This window comes from Ostrinia nubilalis, chromosome 6 (assembly GCF_963855985.1).
Source record: "Ostrinia nubilalis chromosome 6, ilOstNubi1.1, whole genome shotgun sequence".
Taxonomy (NCBI): domain Eukaryota; kingdom Metazoa; phylum Arthropoda; class Insecta; order Lepidoptera; family Crambidae; genus Ostrinia; species Ostrinia nubilalis.
Window position 1 is genome coordinate 655,453 of NC_087093.1, and position 20,662 is coordinate 676,114.

Sequence of the window (20,662 nt, forward strand, 5' to 3'; positions counted from 1 at the left end):
TTTATATTTTCAAACGCATCTACGAGTTGACTACGACGCGTAGTAGTCGTAGCATGCTACATGATCTTGTTAAATTCGTACACATACTCACTCACAAATTGGATATTAAATACAAATAGTCTGAAACCAACTTATTCACCAATACCATAATTTGCCAATTCAAGCCATCAATCATAGGTACACAACACACTGATATTTTAGAAGGCTCTCGGGTCATGGCGTTTAGCTCGCGGCCAACGTTCGAATGCCACAAGGAATATCTTTTTGTTATCCCGTACGACTCCCCGCGTTCCTCAGGTGTAATTTGATAGCCAAATCAGCGTTAATCCTTTCGTTGCTAACATCGTTGCTAACAGACGGCCGTCCTGATGCCGGAATGTCCCCATTCCGCTTCGGCCATTCGAACGTTATGATTAGGGTATGCAAAACCGAAAGTTTATCAAAAACCGATTTTTTTTTCGGTTTCCAAGAAAAAAAACCGGTTTTCGGTTTTTAATCGGTTATTATCGTTCTATTTTTTTTCAATCAACTAGTACTACTAGACTATTTGTTACGTCCTGTCCGTTTTGTGTTAGATTACATTATTTAAGAGAGGGTTATAACAGTTTTGATAAATTTAGCTTATTCATTAGGCATTATAGGCACATAATGCATAATGAATAAGCTAAATTTAACTCAAGGGATGGTAGTTTATCTCCATTGTAGGTACGTAATAATTGTCAACGAATACGTTTTTAAAATTCATTACTCTGTCGGTTTAGTATTTTGTTAATTACCACCATGTACGTAATGTACAGTCGCGGAATGAAAAGGTTCGTCACCTTAGTGTCGGTTTTCGCTTGCACCAAAGAGTCAAACCTGCCAACATAACAGTGCAAGAAACAGAGCCCCGATTACGGTAATATTTAGCGTCAACAATCCAGACACGCTTCTCGATTCTGCGATACGATTGGTCGTTCAACAGCGTACGTCAGCTGTTTTGACCAATCGTATCGCAGAATCGAGAAGCGTGTCTGGATTGTAGACGTTAAAAGTTACCGTAATCGGGGCTCTGTGCTGCTAACATTTAAATAAATATGACGTTTGCTGACGAATAAGGTTTTGCTTGTTTATTTTTCTATCCCATCAGTGCAATGCAATGATGACATTGACCAATTGACAATAGTTTTTTTATTTAATAGACATAATAATGGCAGGTTGAACCAACAAGAAGGTTTTAGTTTATCAATCATAATAATCTTCTTGACAAGATAAATCGTCAAACAACTTTGATCTGAATAATTTTGAACTTTACTGACGAACAGTTAAAGATTATTTTCTCTAATTTGAGATTATTCTGTAACATAGTTTCAAAAGGTAATATGTGCTCGCGATTCGTTGAAGGAATCAATTTGAAAACTGACGAACCTTTTCATTCCGTGCTGTACATCAAAAACGTATTTGTTTACAATTACTATTGATATAAGCAATATCTTAAATTAAAAAGTATAATAAAATGTAAAAAGCTTTATTTGTGAACGTTAGGTGATTACGATTGATATTTTAAGCAGTATCTTAAATTAAAAAGTAGAATAAAATGTAAAAAGCTTTATTTGTGAACGTTAGGTGGTATTTCTGTCAAATTTCAATACACTAACGGCCGAATACTGAAACGCTACTCAAATCTTTCACTCAGCTGACGGGCTCCTAAATTTAAGTATCCTTCAATTTTAAATGGTATTCTCAAACGCCACTCAACGGATTTGAAGCCGTGATCAGCTAAGCAGCTCTCAAATGTTTACATAATGGCAACATTTACCAAAAAAGTATGTTTTCATTTACACAAATGATAACTTTACGTTTTTTATCCATTACACGCAGCATCGTTTGGTTATGTATTGTCTTTTATGGAAATATACTCAATCAACTTAACATAGAACAGTTTATTTTTAGTTTCTATTATAAAATATATAAATCTCGTTTTGTCATATAAAAAAATTAATGCTTGCATTTTTATTTAATTAAAAAAATAATTTTAAAGGTGATACTTTTTATTGTTGAAATCTATTATGTGGCGATCGTGGACCGAAACGTAACCACAATTGACATTTATCATTGTTGACAGAGCATCAAATTGACAAATCAACAACTCTTGGAAATGCTGCTATGCGATGTCCCCTTATTCCTCAGAAATAGGCATGTTTATGTATTGCGATTTCATAGCAGCTATTTTGGTTGTTACTTCGTGCACTATACGATGCACAGTTGGCTGTTAGATGTGGAAGATATCACCTAGTACACGTTCATAACTTGCCGTTGCGTAGAACAGTAGGGTTATAAGTAAAAAGTATTTGGTCCACTGGTTGTATCGCGTTTGGTGAGGGGTTTCAAAGAGCTTCCAAATTATGAATCCAGAAACAACACCGTTTCTTTAGAGACGCGGAACCTCGCTCGGAATTGCATATCATTATAATAATATTTTTCAATAGCGTTCAGCCTTATTGCGTTCCTGCGATTAGATCTAGGTATTTCCTCGAGGCTCGAAAGAAATGATAACGATGACACACATTATTTACCACTATTTAGGTCGATTTAGGTATAAGAATAGGATTTAAGATACCGGGCAAGCACTCTCAAATTTAACAGCTGCCTAAGACGATTTGACAGTTGTTTGAGTAATGCTTAGCGTTGAATGGCGTTTCAGTATGCGAAAATTCATTTGAGTGGCGTTTAAGTGCAACTTAATTTGAGAGGTGCTTAAAAATTGAGAACTGCTCAGATATTGTTTTGAGTATGCGAAATGTAAGTTTAGGAGCTGCTTAACTATTTGAGAAGCCGTCAAATATTTAAATGGCGTTTCAGTATTCGGCCGTAAGTATTACAGTAGTAATAGGCTTCTGCAGATATCGCAAATAAATGAGATTCACACCCGTATTCACAAACATTACTTTGAGGCCTCATAGTGCGCGTGGATGCACAGGGTCCCAAAAACCTATTCATAGACGATACTTCAGTGGTGACAAGCACTATGCGTCCCTTAGAATGAACGCAAAGCTAAGGTAGCCAGGGAGCTGTATTACGCAACGCATAGTGTCTATTTACGTCAAAATTTTTAGGTTATTCTCGTTTTTGAGGTTTGTGTGCTTTATTTATGGTTGTATTCGATTAATATTATCTTACAATGGATTACAGTAGTGAAGAAGAATTTGATAATTATATTAATGAGCAAAGTAGAATTAGTACCAGAAAAGTGATACGGGATTCCCAAAATCCCTTTGATTATTACAATTCAGACGAATTTAGTTTAGGTTTTCCAATGATGGGGTACTTTTCATACTTTTACCACTGATAAAAGAAGACCTGAGGAAATTAACTGCGAGGAGGCCTTCCAGTGCCACCTACATAATGTATCAGTTGCTAGTGGCAAATAAAACATAAAATTTTTAATGAAGTTTTATTTTCATCAATCTTCAATGTCTAATTTAATTTTATGTATTTGTAAATCATAAATCTTTTTTTCATGTTCTAACAAATTATTTTCTCTTTCTATCAATATTTTTTCTCTTTGTAGCCCCAACTCGTGCAAAGCCTGGTCTTGTTGTATATTATTCAATGTGGTGCGTTGATTCTTGTTTCTGTCTTATCTTGCTACTACTAATCTTAATTTATTGATACCTGAAAAGCAAATTATGAATTTAATTCCTTTGAGTACCTATATTCTGCTTAGTTATTCCTCATAAATCTACGTACTATATATTTTAAAAACATTACTTACTAGTGGGTGTTGAGAACGTTTGATTGATTCCTGAGAAAGTTCTTTCATTCTTTGGGTCTTTAAATTATTCCAGCAGCTTTTCAGTTGATATGTGAGCCTTTGTGAAACATAAAATATGGTTCAGAATTGTACGCCACTGTTAGAGTTTCCCAGGCCTGCTTCGTCAACTCGATATTTTAGAGAGGATAATAATATGCTTGTCTTCAATAATAGGCCTTTCTCTTATTAAGCTACAATCAGCAGCTCTCTTTCGGAAGAAGAAAACGGCAGCTTTTTTATCTGAAAAATAATGATTGAAACATGATTTTCACTATTATTATTAATCGAAGTATTCATACTAACCTGATAGTTTTAGTTTTATCCATATTTATTTAATTCACAAATCCACAAAATAACGACACTTATAAACCGTTGCACCGTTTGAATGACAGGAATGTCATGTCAGTTAGCGAAGTGAAGTGCGTAACATAAGCGAACCAATCACAGAACTCTATTCAACACTCTGATTTTGCATAGTCAAGGGTCGTTTAAGTATTGTTTATGAATTGAAAGGCTTGTCATTTGGAACGCATTGAGAAATGTCTCATTTCGCATAGCGTTGCTGCTTTGCATAGGTAAGTATCGTTTGTGAATACGGGTGTCAAAAACTGTTCAATTCACTCACACATAGGTTAATTATTCACTGCAATAATCACCAACTATCTGAATCGCGGGGTGGGTCATGTCAGGTCACCTGACATGACCCACCCCGCGATTCAGATAGTTGGTGTCAGGTGGCGGGCGCGGGCGGTACGAGTCTTAAATAATTATCGGGGATTCCCCGTTCAATGGTAAACGACGGAGTAACCAAGTGACAATGTTGCCAAGTTATAAATTGTAAAATAACCAAATATTCGTCAAATATCAAAATACCCAGGGTATATTATAATAAAATGATATTGCTTATTTAAGGAATTTGTTACGTGTATACAGATAGAAAAACCGATTTAAATCCGGGTTTCGATTTTTAAAACCGGTTTTAGAATTCGTCGAAAAAGGGCGGTTTTTCCGATTTTTCGGTTTCCGATTAACCGGTTTTGCATTCCCTAGTTATGATGTATGTCCCCATACATGTATGCTATCTATGTCGTTTAATTACTTGAGAATCAATTATCATCTGCAACACCTTAATCAACAGTTCGATGGGTGCCTGGAATAAAGCCACAATCGACAAAACACAATTTTACAGGAGAAGAGATTTAGTGACAATTTTGAATAATTCTAAACTAAGAGGCGTATCAAAACGGTTTGTATATCAAACGATGCGTTATTTTTTCTGGAGTAACATTTAATGTGCTTAAGGTTATAGTGCTTAGAATATACTTTAAAAAAGGTATAAATACATATTGCCGCTTCATACATTGAAAGTCGGTTCCGTAAGAGTCCATTGTGGTTTTATTCCGGTAAAAAGTGTGCAATTAATCAAACAGCAATAGTGTATTGCAGCCTCAGGCGCTGATCTGAAGGATACAGTAATAGCCGTTTGCTTGTAGAAAATTTAAATAAAAGTTTTAACATTGTATATTGCACGATTATTCCGGTCAACAAATTTTAAATGATGAATGGGAATAACGATTCAATATCCATAGTGCTTTTGGTAAATCAGGCAGTTTCAAAGATAAAATTCTGAAAAAAATTCAAAAGGTGTATAGGGACCCGCAGTTTACTAAAATCACTTAATCGGAAAACTGCTGCTATGGCTATTGCGGCTTTATTCCAGGCACCCATCGAGTTGAATCAATCGTCCAGCTGAAATTCGATTCGCATTTGACAACACCAGTGTAGTGTCAACACCTTCCTTGTGAATAGTTTCACCCGAGGACCTTAAATTAAACATTCTATTTTACTCTTCCGTCTTCGTTACATTTTCTTTTTCTCTGTTATTGCAATCATTCCGTCTGAGCGATATTCAGTACCATTTTCATAATAATGATTCTGGCGGTCTTCGAGGCCAGTGTCATAAATCAATCTTCTTTCAGTAAGTCCTGAGGTACTTTCTTCTTTAGTCTACGAACGAATACTTGAAAATATATCGTCCACAAATAAACTGTTATGTAGCTCCAGTTTTCATTATGATAAGTTTAGCTTTATTATTTATTTCTTCTTTCACTGTTTTGATACCGAATTTTCGGTAAAGTCTCTCGTGACGTACCACGGTGCTTCTACAATATCTCAATACTCCATCGTATACTGCTGCTTTACCACATTAGTGCATTCATATAAAGATTTACAATTCAGGTAGCATCTTCGACAGTTTCCATTGAAACTTCAACAAAAACGTTTGTCTAGATTGGTTTCATTATACACTTATACTATAACAAGACCTTATTTTCCACTGCAGGTTGACCATTTCTTATGACTTTTTGCGTTATTGTTGTCCTATTGCTGGACGTTTGGTAAAAATATGCTTTTTCCACGTTACGTTTCATCCAAGTACATGCCAAGATGTAAATATCTCTTCATCGAAACTAATTTTGTCACGTTCGCTTTGACGTTCGTTATTTCATTTCATCATTTCATTTCATCATTTCATTTCATCATTTCATTTCATCATTTCATTTCATCATTTCATTTCATCATTTCATTTCATCATTTCATTTCATCATTTCATTTCATCATTTCATTTCATCATTTCATTTCATCATTTCATTTCATCATTTCATTTCATCATTTCATTTCATCATTTCATTTCATCATTTCATTTCATCATTTCATTTCATTTCATTTCATTTCATTTCATTTCATTTCATTTCATTTCATTTCATTTCATTTCATTTCATTTCATTTCATTTCATTTCATTTCATTTCATTTCATTTCATTTCATTTCATTTCATTTCATTTCATTTCATTTCATTTCATTTCATTTCATTTCATTTCATTTCATTTCATTTCATTTCATTTCATTTCATTTCATTTCATTTCATTTCATTTCATTGAATATCATTTCATTACGCTTATTCATTTCATTATTTCATCTCATCTCATCTCATCCCATTTAATTTAATTTCATTACATTTATTCAATTCATTTATTCAATTCATTTCATTATTTCATTTCATTTCATTACAATTCATTTCCTCATTAACAGGTTTAGGCGGCATAGATACAGTGTAGGTTCCATGACATGACCTTGTGGAACTCCTGCTTTCACTTTATCAATCCCTTTAAGATTCTACTTGTTCAAAAACTGAGTAAGCATCGCTTGTGCATCGGCATTCTTTTCACTCATAATAATATGTATATTCATAATATTTATTTATTCATTATTTGCAAGTCATATTTCATCACATACTGTATCATACTTAATATTAACTCTGTAAGGGTGTAGCAATTTTACAACTTATAATAATTTAGGTACTGAGTGAGCGCAGCTTGTGCTTCGACATCCCTTTCACATTTTTGAGTGAGCACCGCTTACACTTCTGCCCCCTTTTCACTAACAATATACATATTCGTAATAATTCAGGTACTGAGTGACTACCGCTTGTGCTTCGACATCCCTTTCACAATTAAAGTGAGCACCGCTTGCACTTCGGCCTCCTTTTCACTCATAATAATATAAGATTTATAAACATTAGCGTTCCATTTCAATTCAGTAAATCGTATAAAATTGTCACATTGAGACCAGCGTTTCTTTATTTTACTCATAATGTAGTTTAAAATAATTCAGCTATCTACTGAGTGAGCACCGCTTAAGCTTCAGCATCCATTTCACGATTAAGTGAGCACTGCTTGCTCTTCGGCATACTTTTCACTCCTTTGTCTAATAAATAATATTAAATCATTACCTCCATTGGTGCCAGCATTGCTACCAAAATAATATTCTTAATCACCTTTTTTTTTTTTTTATCACTTGCTTTCCTTCTAAGTAGTTTGGTCCCGTAACAGTAATATAATAAACATTCTGAAGTGAGGAATTCCACCATTGCTTTAACAGTAACATTATAATTTACATTACATTACATTTTATTCTCAATATAGTCAACCAATATGTAAATGTTCATAAATAGGACCCAGTAATCATTACTTGTACACATGATTAAAATAGTTGCCTGCAAATTTTGTCACGTACATATCCCAAAATGAGTAGTAATTGGATAGTCCACATGTCTAATCTTAACTCTCAATGCGCTTTTCATAATTTAAAGTAGGTATCCATTGGTGACGACTTTTCACATTGTCAAGTCTCTAGTTGACTCACTCTAGTCTCAACTCTCAATGCATTATATCCTAAAGTAGGATCCATTGGTAACAACTATTTATTTCACATTGTCAAACCTCTAGTTAGACTCACTCTAGTCTCAACTCTCAATGCACTATATTGTAAAGTAAGTATCCATTGGTGATGTGACTATTTCACATTTCAAATCTCTCATTTTAAATTCACTTTAGTCTCAATTCTAGTATTCGCTAGATTCACAATCGGCCTTGTTATTACTGCACTGCTGTCCAGGGTTTGTTTGGAATTATAAATGCTTGATAACTTTAGTGCTGCTCCTTTACTCAAGGAAATAGTGGTGAGTCTGGATGTACTACTCACATCTCGCATACACGGTATGGTGGATTAGATCACTATCATAAGTTTCATTAATGCTTTTCAAGTGTGACAAACTAATGAAGTACCACTTATATTCGTCAATATGTCTACCACTTCATAAGACAAGACATGTTTATTCAAATTCAAATTATTTATTTCTCATTATGGTAGATAAAGATTTTACCACGTGTTAATCGTACCTATGTTTTTTTCAAGTGTATCCTATTTATAAAAATTCACTGTTTTCTATAAGTTGGAACACATTATCATGTATCTGTATACATACATCTTGGATTATTTCACTGAGATGGCAGTAAATATACTTTTCTTTGTTGTCACGTCCACTAAATGTATAGTAGTAAATGTATATATTAATAAGTACTTTCACCAAACGTACCTATAATAAATGTAAAACAATAACACAATCACTTTGATTTCATCATTCACCATTATTGTTCAGTTTCATAAAGTCCAGCATTAAAACTCTTCTCATTTAAATGAACTACGACTTGTTGTATCCTTTGCAACTTAATTATTTATGTATGAATTTCGTATACATAATGTTCCGATAATGTTTTATAACAATAACTACACTCGAGCCTGGAGTCGGTCATTTGAAATGTTTGTAAACATCTCAGTGTCCACACTTGTATCGACTTCCATGGACAAATTTTCATATGTGGCCAATTAATTATTACATTATCATCTTCAACTTTTCATTATCTTATGTTGTTAAATTCAGTTACAGTCCGGAATACCGGAATTGTAATGTAACATTTCCGGTGTAACATCATTATCTTCAGATTTTAAAAGTGGGAAGCAAATAAGTATGCGTTATAACTCTTGTGAACTGGGTCGATCGTTGCAGAATTCAGTAAGTACTTACTAACTCTTCCACTAATGAACTTGAATCATTATAAAGAAGTTTAGTCCCATGTAAATAGATACATATATGTACTAAAATAATGTCTTCATTTAACACTGGAACAGCCACTTCGAGAATCGCCAAGATAAACGTAAACTTTTACTGTTTGCAATTATCGCTCTATTTTATTAATATTTCATTTATTCTAGTGATCGGGTTTTCAATAAAATTTTGTCCTCCGTCAAAAGCCTGCTTAAGGTATCTTTTGCTACTCGTATTATATCCATTATCAACAGGCAACTTTTTTTTTTCATCTTCTTAACGTTCCATTTATTAACCTTTTACTTTTATTTCCATCCCTTGAAATGTGGTTAAATTTATTTCTGTATAATATTATAACATCTATCCATGCGAGGATTTTATATTATCTACTCAATTGAGTACATTGTTTTCACCGTATGACACTCGTAGACGCTGCTCTCAATTAACAAAATGCTCTAAGATCTGTCTGTCAGGCACATGCCTCCTCGTAGTCCTGTTTTGAATTTACATAGTTGTATTCTCCAATTTACACACCTCTAGTTCTTTCGTCTTCAGTGTTGTAGGTCTCGCATATACGTAACAACAGCTAAATTGAGTCTCATAAATCATTAGTATTGTGTTATCAATTCATTATCAGGCAGGTCCACTAGTACACTGCTCGAAAATGGTAGGTAAACATTAAACTCTACATAAATTACAGAGAATGTGACCATGTAATATGAACTTCAGAACGACGAGTCTGTTTCGATTCCTTGTCTCGCAAATAAGCAGGTTGCTTCTTTTATTTTTAAGTCGTATGACATTTGTCACGGATATTTTTTTTTTTTACATACATCACTATCACATTTCACATATCAATAAACATACATTCTTTTCACATAGTATCACTCGTATATTAGTCTCTTCTCCATAGTGATTCAGGTCTATAGCTTACTTATTTGTTAGTTCATTCATCACTATTCATTCACTATAAAATATAGGGTATTCGACACAATTTGTGTTACTAGAATCAAATAGTTCGATTTGCATCAATTATTATGGGTAATTTGTCTATTTATAAGAATAATCTCTGGCACCCTTGTATTTGTTCTCATAGCATTTCCCTTACTCAATAATTCAGGTATCTATCTACCTACTGAGTGAGCACCGTTTAAGCTTCAGCATCCATTTCACAATTATGTGAGCGCTGCTTGCTATTCGGCCTACCTTTCTTACTCAGTCATCGAATAATAATAATAATTACAACATTAACACACCATAACTTTTCCCAACGGGATAGTTACACTCAAACTAATATAACGTAATTTCAATGATGTATCTATTTTCACTGCTAATTGGTTATACCACCAATCACAATAAACTGTCTCTTGGTAAATCAATTGTAGGTATGCTTTAAAACACTGTTACCCATATGGTACACAATTTATCTAGCTCTAATTTCGCTACATCCGCTTCAACAAGATCAACAAACGTAAACTTAAAACCGCTCTAAATAACTGTTGTAAAAACCAGTAATTTGATTAAAATCATATTCATCGATACTACATGGTATCGCTCACTACACATGGCTGTATAAGCTGCACTGGATGTATTACACATCAGTTATGTATTAAATTACCTTGTTCCGGTTAACAAATCATCATTTAATTCAAATCTTTCAATCAGTATCTGTAAACATTACCTGTAAAATCATTGTTATCATCACAACATCACCGGACTTTCGTGATCTTTACACTTAGGTATCAAACCATTATTAACTCAAGTTCAATTTTTCATAGTGACGTAATAACCAATACGTTACTCATATAATATCACAAACATTCTAGCACAATGGCTACCAAATCTGAAAGCCCAACTGTTAAATCCCACATTGATGGTTGAAAACAAATTATTTACTTATCACTTCATTTACCTCAGATACGATTTTATTTCAAATACATTGCGTGTGGTAACATAAATGTAACGCAGACACATTTAGACAATCACGTAGGTGTCGCTTTTCAACTTGTAAACTTTGACCAATCTTTAACCACTCTGACAGTGTTAATTACGTATCTTCAAAACAACTCCATTCACTGGAGTAATGAACTAATTACCGAATCTTATTTATTTTTCGACGTCAAAATCAAAACACTTATCATTTGTGTTCACATCTCTACGACAATTAGGTAGTCTTACCTACTTATTATCGATTTGTTAAAATTACCAACTTTCATCGTCCATGTGTTCAGTCAGTCAATGTTATGATTATTTCAGTACATTTGCCATTTGTAAATATAGCAGGTACCATACCTTTCCATGGGCTAAAATACACAAAATATAAATTATTATTACCAGTAACTCTTAAAATATATGTATCTCCATAAATCATGTTTGCACAATCACGACAAATTGTCGAACCAAATTCATCATAATAGTAACAAATCACAAGTACTTACTTTGAACCTTTAGAACCACACACAATGGTGTTTATTGTTTCGAGGCCTCGCCACGAAATTTTATCTTAATGGTGTTAATATAAACACAGGTTCGCTTCGCTAGCGCAATCCGAGTCAGGATGTGTTTGTTCCAAACAGTATGTCATATTACATTATTTTAATACAAAACAATTACGAACTCTATATGGGTAATTTAAATTTACTTAATTTACATCACCATAATTATTATTTCACAGTAATATATTCCATAATTGACTCACATAACTTCTAATAATCCTTTGTCACTTTCAAATAATTCACATTTATTTTGTTAAGATCTTAATAACCAATGATGGAGTAAAAATAAAATTAATGAACTGTGCCATTATGATATATTTTTATATTAATCATAAACTATCTGCTGAGAACTTATCTTTTCTCTTAGTAAAATGGTACTTTTACGAATTCAATATATTCACTATAAAATCACTTTTAGCAATTCCAAATTCATACCTTAGTTTCTTGCGAAGATCTAAATTATAAATATCTTCAATACTTGATAAATAAAAGAAATCTTTCTTTGCAAAAATTGCATAATGACATCCTCATACCAAAAATTACTCACTTCGCGTTTTTTTTTTTTAAATTAAATTAAAATTTTAAATTATCGAAGCAGATCTTCTCAAATAATAACGTAAGTAACAGTATCCAAAATAATATCAGTTTTTTTTTCTCACTGTATTTTCCATTCATTTGTTGTGAACTTTATCGCGCAAAATAAAAGCGCATAAAATAAGGACTTAATGTTATTTTCTGCCAGTCAACTATTGATTGAGCGGCTACTTCCAGAAAACTCACTTGTTGTTTCATGCAACTGCATCAATAATAATAAAAATAATTTACATACCAATGGGCGTCGGACTCACTTCTGATATGTTAAATTCGTACACATACTCACTCACAAATTGGATATTAAATACAAATAGTCTGAAACCAACTTATTCACCAATACCATAATTTGCCAATTCAAGCCATCAATCATAGGTACACAACACACTGATATTTTAGAAGGCTCTCGGGTCATGGCGTTTAGCTCGCGGCCAACGTTCGAATGCCACAAGGAATATCTTTTTGTTATCCCGTACGACTCCCCGCGTTCCTCAGGTGTAATTTGATAGCCAAATCAGCGTTAATCCTTTCGTTGCTAACATCGTTGCTAACAATCTCGTAGATCATTTTATTCGTAGCGTAACTTTTAACTTATTGTTGGCCTTAGATGCAAGTAAATTTAAGATTTACCTATGATATCAAGTTTTCTTATGTTAAATCTTATCTTTTATAACATTTTGTTGGTTGTGGCACGTTGAAAGCTCTTAAGTCAAGTACCTAAATCGACTTTTTGTCAAAAGCTCGTGTAAGTTCGAATGTGCGTCATCATTTCCCCAATCACAGCTATCACTCCTGAGCCGGCACCCAAGCGGCAATATCCGCCAGCTCGGTCCCGCTGGCCTACATAATTTGGGCACATATCGAGTGGGCGCTGCCCGATTGTGTGTCAAGGGTACAGATTTGCGTGCGGCGCCTTAATCGATGGGAGATTTCCGACCTTGCCTCCATCGCACCATCCTTGGCTTTCTGTCAATTTGAGCCTATTTTCATGATTTTAGTGAATTTGTAAGGAACGTAAAAGTACCTAGATTTAAAATAGTAAAAAAAATCATTAAATCCTTGAAACTTTACATAACCATTTCATATTGACTTCATTTCATGGTTTTTCGTGGATTGATCTTATCAAACTTATTCAGTTGTGAATATATTCGAAGGTTATTAATTTCAAACATGATCAAATCAAATCAAACAATCATTTATTGTGTTAGTTATACGTAATACAATAACACAGATCTTAAATGTTTACATACAACCGCTATAACCTGCCGATTGGGCGTGCATTTTTGTTTTGATTTCTTAAGCTTGTGCTATAGGTAAGTGAGTTTTACCGAATTATATTATAATAATTCCGAAAACTCAGTCTAAGTGGCCTATCATAGGGAAGTTAATAAGGGAAAAGTGACAGTTACTTTATTTTCATCACATTTTTGGTCATTGACCTTCGATCAGGCGCGTAACTTGTCGATTGCTTATGCAATTCCCATATAATTTATGGAATTTCTATGGCGCTATTGAACTTAACACCATTTCATTCAAGGGCTGTACAACCGGCACATCATAATTAACTTTTTAAAAAAATAAAACCGACTTCAAATGCGTGAACACAAAAAAAAACTAAAAATTAAAAATATTGCGTATAAAAAAGTTCATCCCCAATTTTCCACCCTTGGGGGTGAAATATTTTCTTCAAATTCGCATGAAACCCCCCTTTTGATAATACCTATTCAACAAAAAAATAATCGTTCAAATTGATTTATAATCGGCGGAGATATTGCGTATAAAAAAGTTCATCCCCAATTTTCCACCCTTGGGGGTTGTTTTTTCTATTATTAAATTTAAATGGGACCACCCTTGAGGTATTACCTATACGCCGAAAAAAGATTTGTTCAAATCGGTTCATAATTGGCGGAGTTATCGCGTAACAAACATAGAAAAAAAAAATAAAACATACGGGTCGAATTGAGAACCTCCTCCTTTTTTGAAGTCGGTTGAAAATAAATACTGAAACATTATCTAACATGACTCATGTTTCTTGAACTAAGGTACAATGACTTCATAATATTTTATCTTGATATGACTCATCAGAACAGCTCAATATAAAATGCCTTTGTATGCCTTCAAGGCGGAACGTAGCTGATCTATAACCATTTATAATTTGACAACCTATGTACCTGTGGTTCACAATAAACGTATCTGTGGTTCACAATAAAGGTATTTTGAATTTGAGTTTGATTTGCATAAACAAATATCTGCTCTTTGGAATTACTAATATTACGCCATGCAATAAAAAAAAATCATTTATATACCAACCGAATTGAAAACCTCCTCCTTTTTGAAGTCGGTTAAAAAGCTCTAACAGCAACCGGCCAAAACATCGTGCATGGCGAACAAAGTGCATCTGATAACCGTAAACACCCGTCTGTATACAAATGCCTTGACCCAGACAGACTGCAGACGATAGCTACCCAAGTCCAGTATAATCTCAAATCTAGATTCAATTACTCGCCGACGAAATTTGCCGTATTAGGAACCACAAATCACAGGTTAGAGGTTACAACAGCTCTAACGCTTTGAATTCAAAATCTGCGGCATCACATTTCAAACACTAAAGTTATATTGTTTTATGTGGATGTTTATGGGGTAAAAGTGTTACTTTTGCTTGTTTTATAGAGTTTCTTAATAGTTAAAGTCATAGATAAAAAAAATAAAGGTCATTCATTTATATGGTTATAATTTTATTGGTTTTTGTGCCTCCAACACTGTGATGTGTTTTGTATGCTACGCAGCTTAGTTACTTCCATATTTGTTAATATACTTTCGATCAGTAAAGCAAGCACTCTACCTCTAGATATATTGTGATTGTCTGAAGGCAATGAACTTAATACCTCTGTGTCACCGTCTTTAGTCATAGTGCCAACGCACAAAATCATAGTAACGAAGCTTTCTTTGGTGCTTGCGACGATTACACAACCGTTAAAATGTCATACAAAATCAATTCCAAGAAGCTCGAAAGTCGAAACACTTGAAAACTGAATTTCATTTTTGCATTGAAGCAATAATTTGGTATAGCGCGGTGTTTCGCGTCGCTTAATCATACTTTATACAGAACTAAACGCTCATGAATTATTTATAAGGCGGGGACTCAAATAGGCTACGGTACTTAATTCGCCTCGTTTTGGTTTAAAACAATTTCCTTTTGTATTAACACTAAATAGTTTCTTGTTTGAGGCCAATTAATTTGGTGTCTCGCGGAGTGGTGCATGTGGCGGATTGAGCTTCGCCTTGAATTTGCACTGCCTTTACTCAGTTAGGTCTTTGTTATACAAAATGCATTGCTAATGGTAATCTTGTAAAAACAAAATGTCTCCCCCCACAAGTGCAGTATTTTTGTGGTAATACGATGACTAATTTTCAGATAATGTAATAAAATTACACGAAACGTGATACACTGTAATAATATTAAAACCATGTCTACCCTATGTTCCAATAATAATTTATTTGGCATTAAAGGTTAAAGTAAATAAATAAAACCTCAACAGCAACCCCATCCATAAAATTTTAGTAGTAAAATAAAGTAGCGTTATTACATTTGGTAGACCACCTATGCCAAATGTACGACTATGCAACGCGACACACGTACCACTCTCCTTGTCATGAAATCAACTTGTATGATCCATTTTTCATTTGGATGCACGGAAAAAGCTCGGTAAATCATGCAAACGACGGAATCATGTCTGCAAACTAACTGCAACTTTGATTACACCGCATGCTGAAGTTAATGGCTGATTTTGTTTTTATTTTTAGCCGTAACCGCCTGCGATGTAGAGTTTTTCATATCTTAGTATATCGTACTTATTATTATTCTGTGGTATATCTTAGTATAACGTCATCAGGTGTCACATAACACTTGAGGGCAAATACCTATCTCGGACTCAGGAAAAGTTGCCGGCTCCTGCTCAAAAGCGATTGTTAGATACGAGGGCGGCACTGAAAATTTCGGGAATCAAGGAAGTGAAACAACATTACTATTTAAAAATGTATTTATTGCTTTTTAAAGTATTCTCCGCGAAATTTGACACATTTTTCCATACACGAAACCAATCATTGAAGCAACCATTGCATTCGGAAGTTTGGGTCTCCAAAATGGCCGTTTTGTAGGCTTCCACAGCTTCTTCAGGTGATGAAAATCTCTGACCACGCAATTTATTCTTTATTTTAGGGAAAGTATAGAAATCATTAGGGCTTAGGTCGGGGCTGTACGGCGGATGGACTAATAATTCTATGTTTTCTTGCTCTAAAAACTCTTTTGTTCAGTGCGCGGTGTGAGAACTCGCATTGTCGTGATGGAGGATGATGCGGCGGTTGCAGTTCTCTTTACGGAGTTCAGAAACGACCTGTGGCAAACAAATGCTAGCATACTAATCTGCATTAACCGTTCTTTGTCCCCCAAGAGGAATAGTCGCAACATGGCCGGTTTTGGAGACAAACGTGGCTACCATTTTTTTTGCAACACTCCGTGAACGAACAATTTTTGTTGGCTTTAATTCATTTTCGAACACCCAAACTCGTGACTGGTTTTTTGTTTCGGGTTCGTACGCGTATATCCATGATTCGTCACCTGATATGATGTTGTATACAGCATTTGAGGATCCTGCATGTAATCTCCCGAGAGTTCTGACGCACCAAGTAACGCGAGCCGCTTTTTGCTCTTCACAGAGCGAATGCGGGTATCCATCGGGAAAACAACTTTTTTACACCTAATTGTTCATGCAAGATTATTTGTATTTGACTCATGCCAATGTCTAAAGTTGCCTGAATTTCGCGGTATATCACATGTCGATCTTCTTCAATCAGCTTACGCACAGCATCAACGTTTTCTTAGGTGACTGCAGTTTTTGGACGACCTTGACGGGGATCATCACTGAGCTTGACACGTCCACGTTGAAATTCAGGAAACCAGCGATAAATTGTGGTTTTGGATGGGGCTTCATTACCAAATGCAGAAATCATCCGGTCAACACACTGTTTTTGTGTTAAACCACTTCAAAAGTCATAATAAATCATCGCTCTTGAATTTTCTCGAGTCAATTCCATTTTCTCAACGACTAAACGAGTTTGACAAGACCTTGTGATACGACCGAGAATCTTTTTTTAAATAAATAAATGGTATACGATTTTTAAAACCCTAGAGTTTGCAATTAAATAGATTTTAATATGACTGGAACAGTGGAAATATTCCATTCTCGATACTTTTAGTGCAGCCCTCGTAAATACACTATTTCGAGCAAGATACAGATTTTCAGTTGATTTGAAATTATGTAAGTAGGTAATGATATCATACATTTCCATAAAGGCGAAGATAAACATATTTTTATTTACAGAACGTGCGTGAGATTGCATGAGAAGTAAAATTGGTGTTAGAACGTAAATGTAGTATAGATGATTTATCAATATTATAAAAAGCTCAGCGATAAGACCTGTGATAAGATCTATTATAAATAAAAAAATATTGGGTAATCGCGCTTTGACAATAACATAAAAAAAGTTTTTTTTCATTATTGGTTCGCGGTGTCATCACTCAAAAATGTGATGATGCAGGTATAAAGTATCTATAGATTGTATAAGGTCGTGTCCCTTTCTTTTAAACCAAATAAAACATCGACTATTCAATTTCACTGTGCAGCAAAAAAGCATACCTGAATTGTAGGCCTATTTCAAAGTTACTTAGCGATTCTATTAAAACTTTTTGTAACCTTAGTTTTCATATTGAAATGAGCTGTAGGTATACAAAGAACAAAAGTTTCTTTCTTTCCGACAAACTGGCATTGAACGCAAAAGTTTCATTTTACTAATAGAATTTCAGAGTAAAAGTAATTTTGCCGTATCATTAATGGTAATTTGTATAACGAAGATTAAATTAAATAATAACTATTTATTTTCGACGTGAAAAAATATACCTTTGTGGTTCCCATTTGGTATTTTTACCATAACACTTAACAATTATATTATTTTCTGTTTTGCACCTGTTAATAACAGTAAATAAGCACACGAAAATTCACGTGCTTAACATGATTATAAACATTAACGGTCTTATTCATAATCATTTTTCACATTTTATCAAATGCTTATTAGAGGTTTATAAAACGTTTGATAAAAATTGTTATTCATAATCGTCATTTAGCGCTAAAATCCTCTTATAACTGTGTGATAAGTTATCGAGAGCTCGGGCCTTGTTTAAAGCTCTAATAAACCTATTTTAACCTAACTTTTATAAATGTCATTTCATATGAATGTCACTTCGTTGGTTTATTTATTCAAAATATCCTTGCTGTGATCCTTGCTTGTGAAAATGAATGCTATAAATGCAATTGTGCATTTAGCCAATAATGCCGACCCAGCGCGACGTAGAAAGCTCTACCGCCAACGAAGCAACCCATTCGATTTGCGGGACCTAAATTTTAAAATAAAATATAGGTTCAATAAGGACACAGTGCGCACCATCATAGATTTGGTGGAAGATGATCTGGTTCAGAGCGCTAGAGGTGGTGGCACGTGTCCTGAACTGCAAGTTTTAGTGGCCATAAGATGTTGGGGACGTCGTGAGGTAAGCACAAAAAAGTGTTTTATTTTATCCCTTTGTCGTGGCTGCTATAATTATTTTCATACATTTTCAGGTACAAGATGATGCTGGTGACCTCCATGGCCTAAGTCAGCCGACAGTGAGCCGGATATGCGCCAGAGTCGCGCATGCAATCGCGAATAAGGCAAATTCCTTCATCAAAATGCCTATCACTATAGGAGAGCAGGAAAGAATTAGTGCCAAATTTAGAGCAATTAAAAATTTTCCTGGGGTGATAGGAGCCATAGATTGCACCCACATTAAAATTAAAAAAACCGGAGGTGACATGGCCCAGTACTATATTAATAGAAAAGGCTATTATTCCCTGAATGTTCAGGTAAAATATATTTTGATTTTATACAGTTTACAACAGAGAAAGATTTGTTTTAATAATGTCTATAATTTTTACTTTGTATGATCTAAATTTTAGCAACATTCAACACTATATTATTGGATGGATTACCTACAGGATACTGTTTTTTTTATTTTAGGTTGTCTGTGATGCTGACCTCAAAATAATGGATATAGTGGCTAGATGGCGAGGCAGTACACATGACAGTCGAATTTTTATGGAGAGCAATATAAAACAACGATTTGAGGATAGGCAGTTTAGAGGACGCCTTATTGGCGATTCGGGCTACCCTCTTCTGCCATATCTATTTACACCTATTTTAAGGCCTAGTCGTCCAGAAGAAGAAGCATACAATAATGCTCACATCTCAACTAGGAACACTGTTGAAAGGTGTTTTGGGGTGTGGAAGCAGCGGTTCCAATGCCTACTCCATGGCTTACCAGTAAGCCTCCAAAATGGAAAAGCTGTGATCATAGCATTGGCTGTATTACATAATATAGCCATTGATATGAATGACACATTGTTAGGTAAATGTTATCAATTTGACTGTACATAAGGAATACAAATCTTTATGACAAAATGTTGACAAATTCATAATATTTTTCAGAACAACATATGGAGCAGGTCCCTGTAACTCCGCAACTTTCGACGGAGAACAGTGTTCACGACAACCGACCTTCATTGTTGAGGCGTAGGTCGCAGTTGATACTACAAAATTTTATAAATCAACATTTTTGAATGGTACTAAAATACATTTTGATAAATTCCAACGATTTACTTTTATGTAATGTCATTTGAGTTCATGAAAATGTTGTATTTTAATTTTTCAGATACTGTTCCTGGCATCTTAATGAAAATAAAAAGAATATTTGATTGAAAAATACCTGTATTTCAATTTTCAGTCCAATTTGTTACTATCACAAAAACAAAACCTGTAGTTCTCTTTAAAAAAGCAATTATTCTGCAAAAATTCAAAACAAATTACTTTATATCACTAATTTAAGTACAATTAGTTTCAACAAACTTACTTATTAAAAATCACAGTTCAATTCTTTAAAACAAAGAAATTGCTTAAGTATAAACGTTTCTATTCGGAGGTTATCAACCTTCTACATTTAAAACAAAATAACCATAATTTACACTATTATTATAAAGGCGAATGTTTGTGACTAGGCATATGTGTATTTACTTTATATCACTAATTTAAGTACAATTATTAAACTTACTTACTAAAAATCACAGTTCAATTCTTATAAACAAATAAATTGCTAAAACAGATAGATTATATAGTCTCGAATAACATATAGGCTTCTTTTTATCCTGGAAAAATGCACAGATCCTGTAGGTTACAGAAATAGTAGTCTACG

At 34.0% G+C, this 20,662-nt stretch overlaps 1 protein-coding gene across 1 annotated transcript; it reads left to right on the forward strand.

Annotated features, from left to right (window-relative positions):
* Positions 1-18,408: 18,408 nt before the first annotated feature.
* LOC135072865 (putative nuclease HARBI1) lies at positions 18,409-20,035 on the forward strand. The gene is made up of 4 exons (XM_063966904.1): positions 18,409-18,928; positions 18,999-19,280; positions 19,435-19,822; positions 19,903-20,035. Exons 1-4 carry the CDS (start codon positions 18,674-18,676, stop codon positions 20,031-20,033), a joined length of 1,056 nt encoding a protein of 351 aa, XP_063822974.1. The 5' UTR covers positions 18,409-18,673; the 3' UTR covers positions 20,034-20,035.
* The last annotated feature ends 627 nt before the right edge of the window (positions 20,036-20,662 follow it).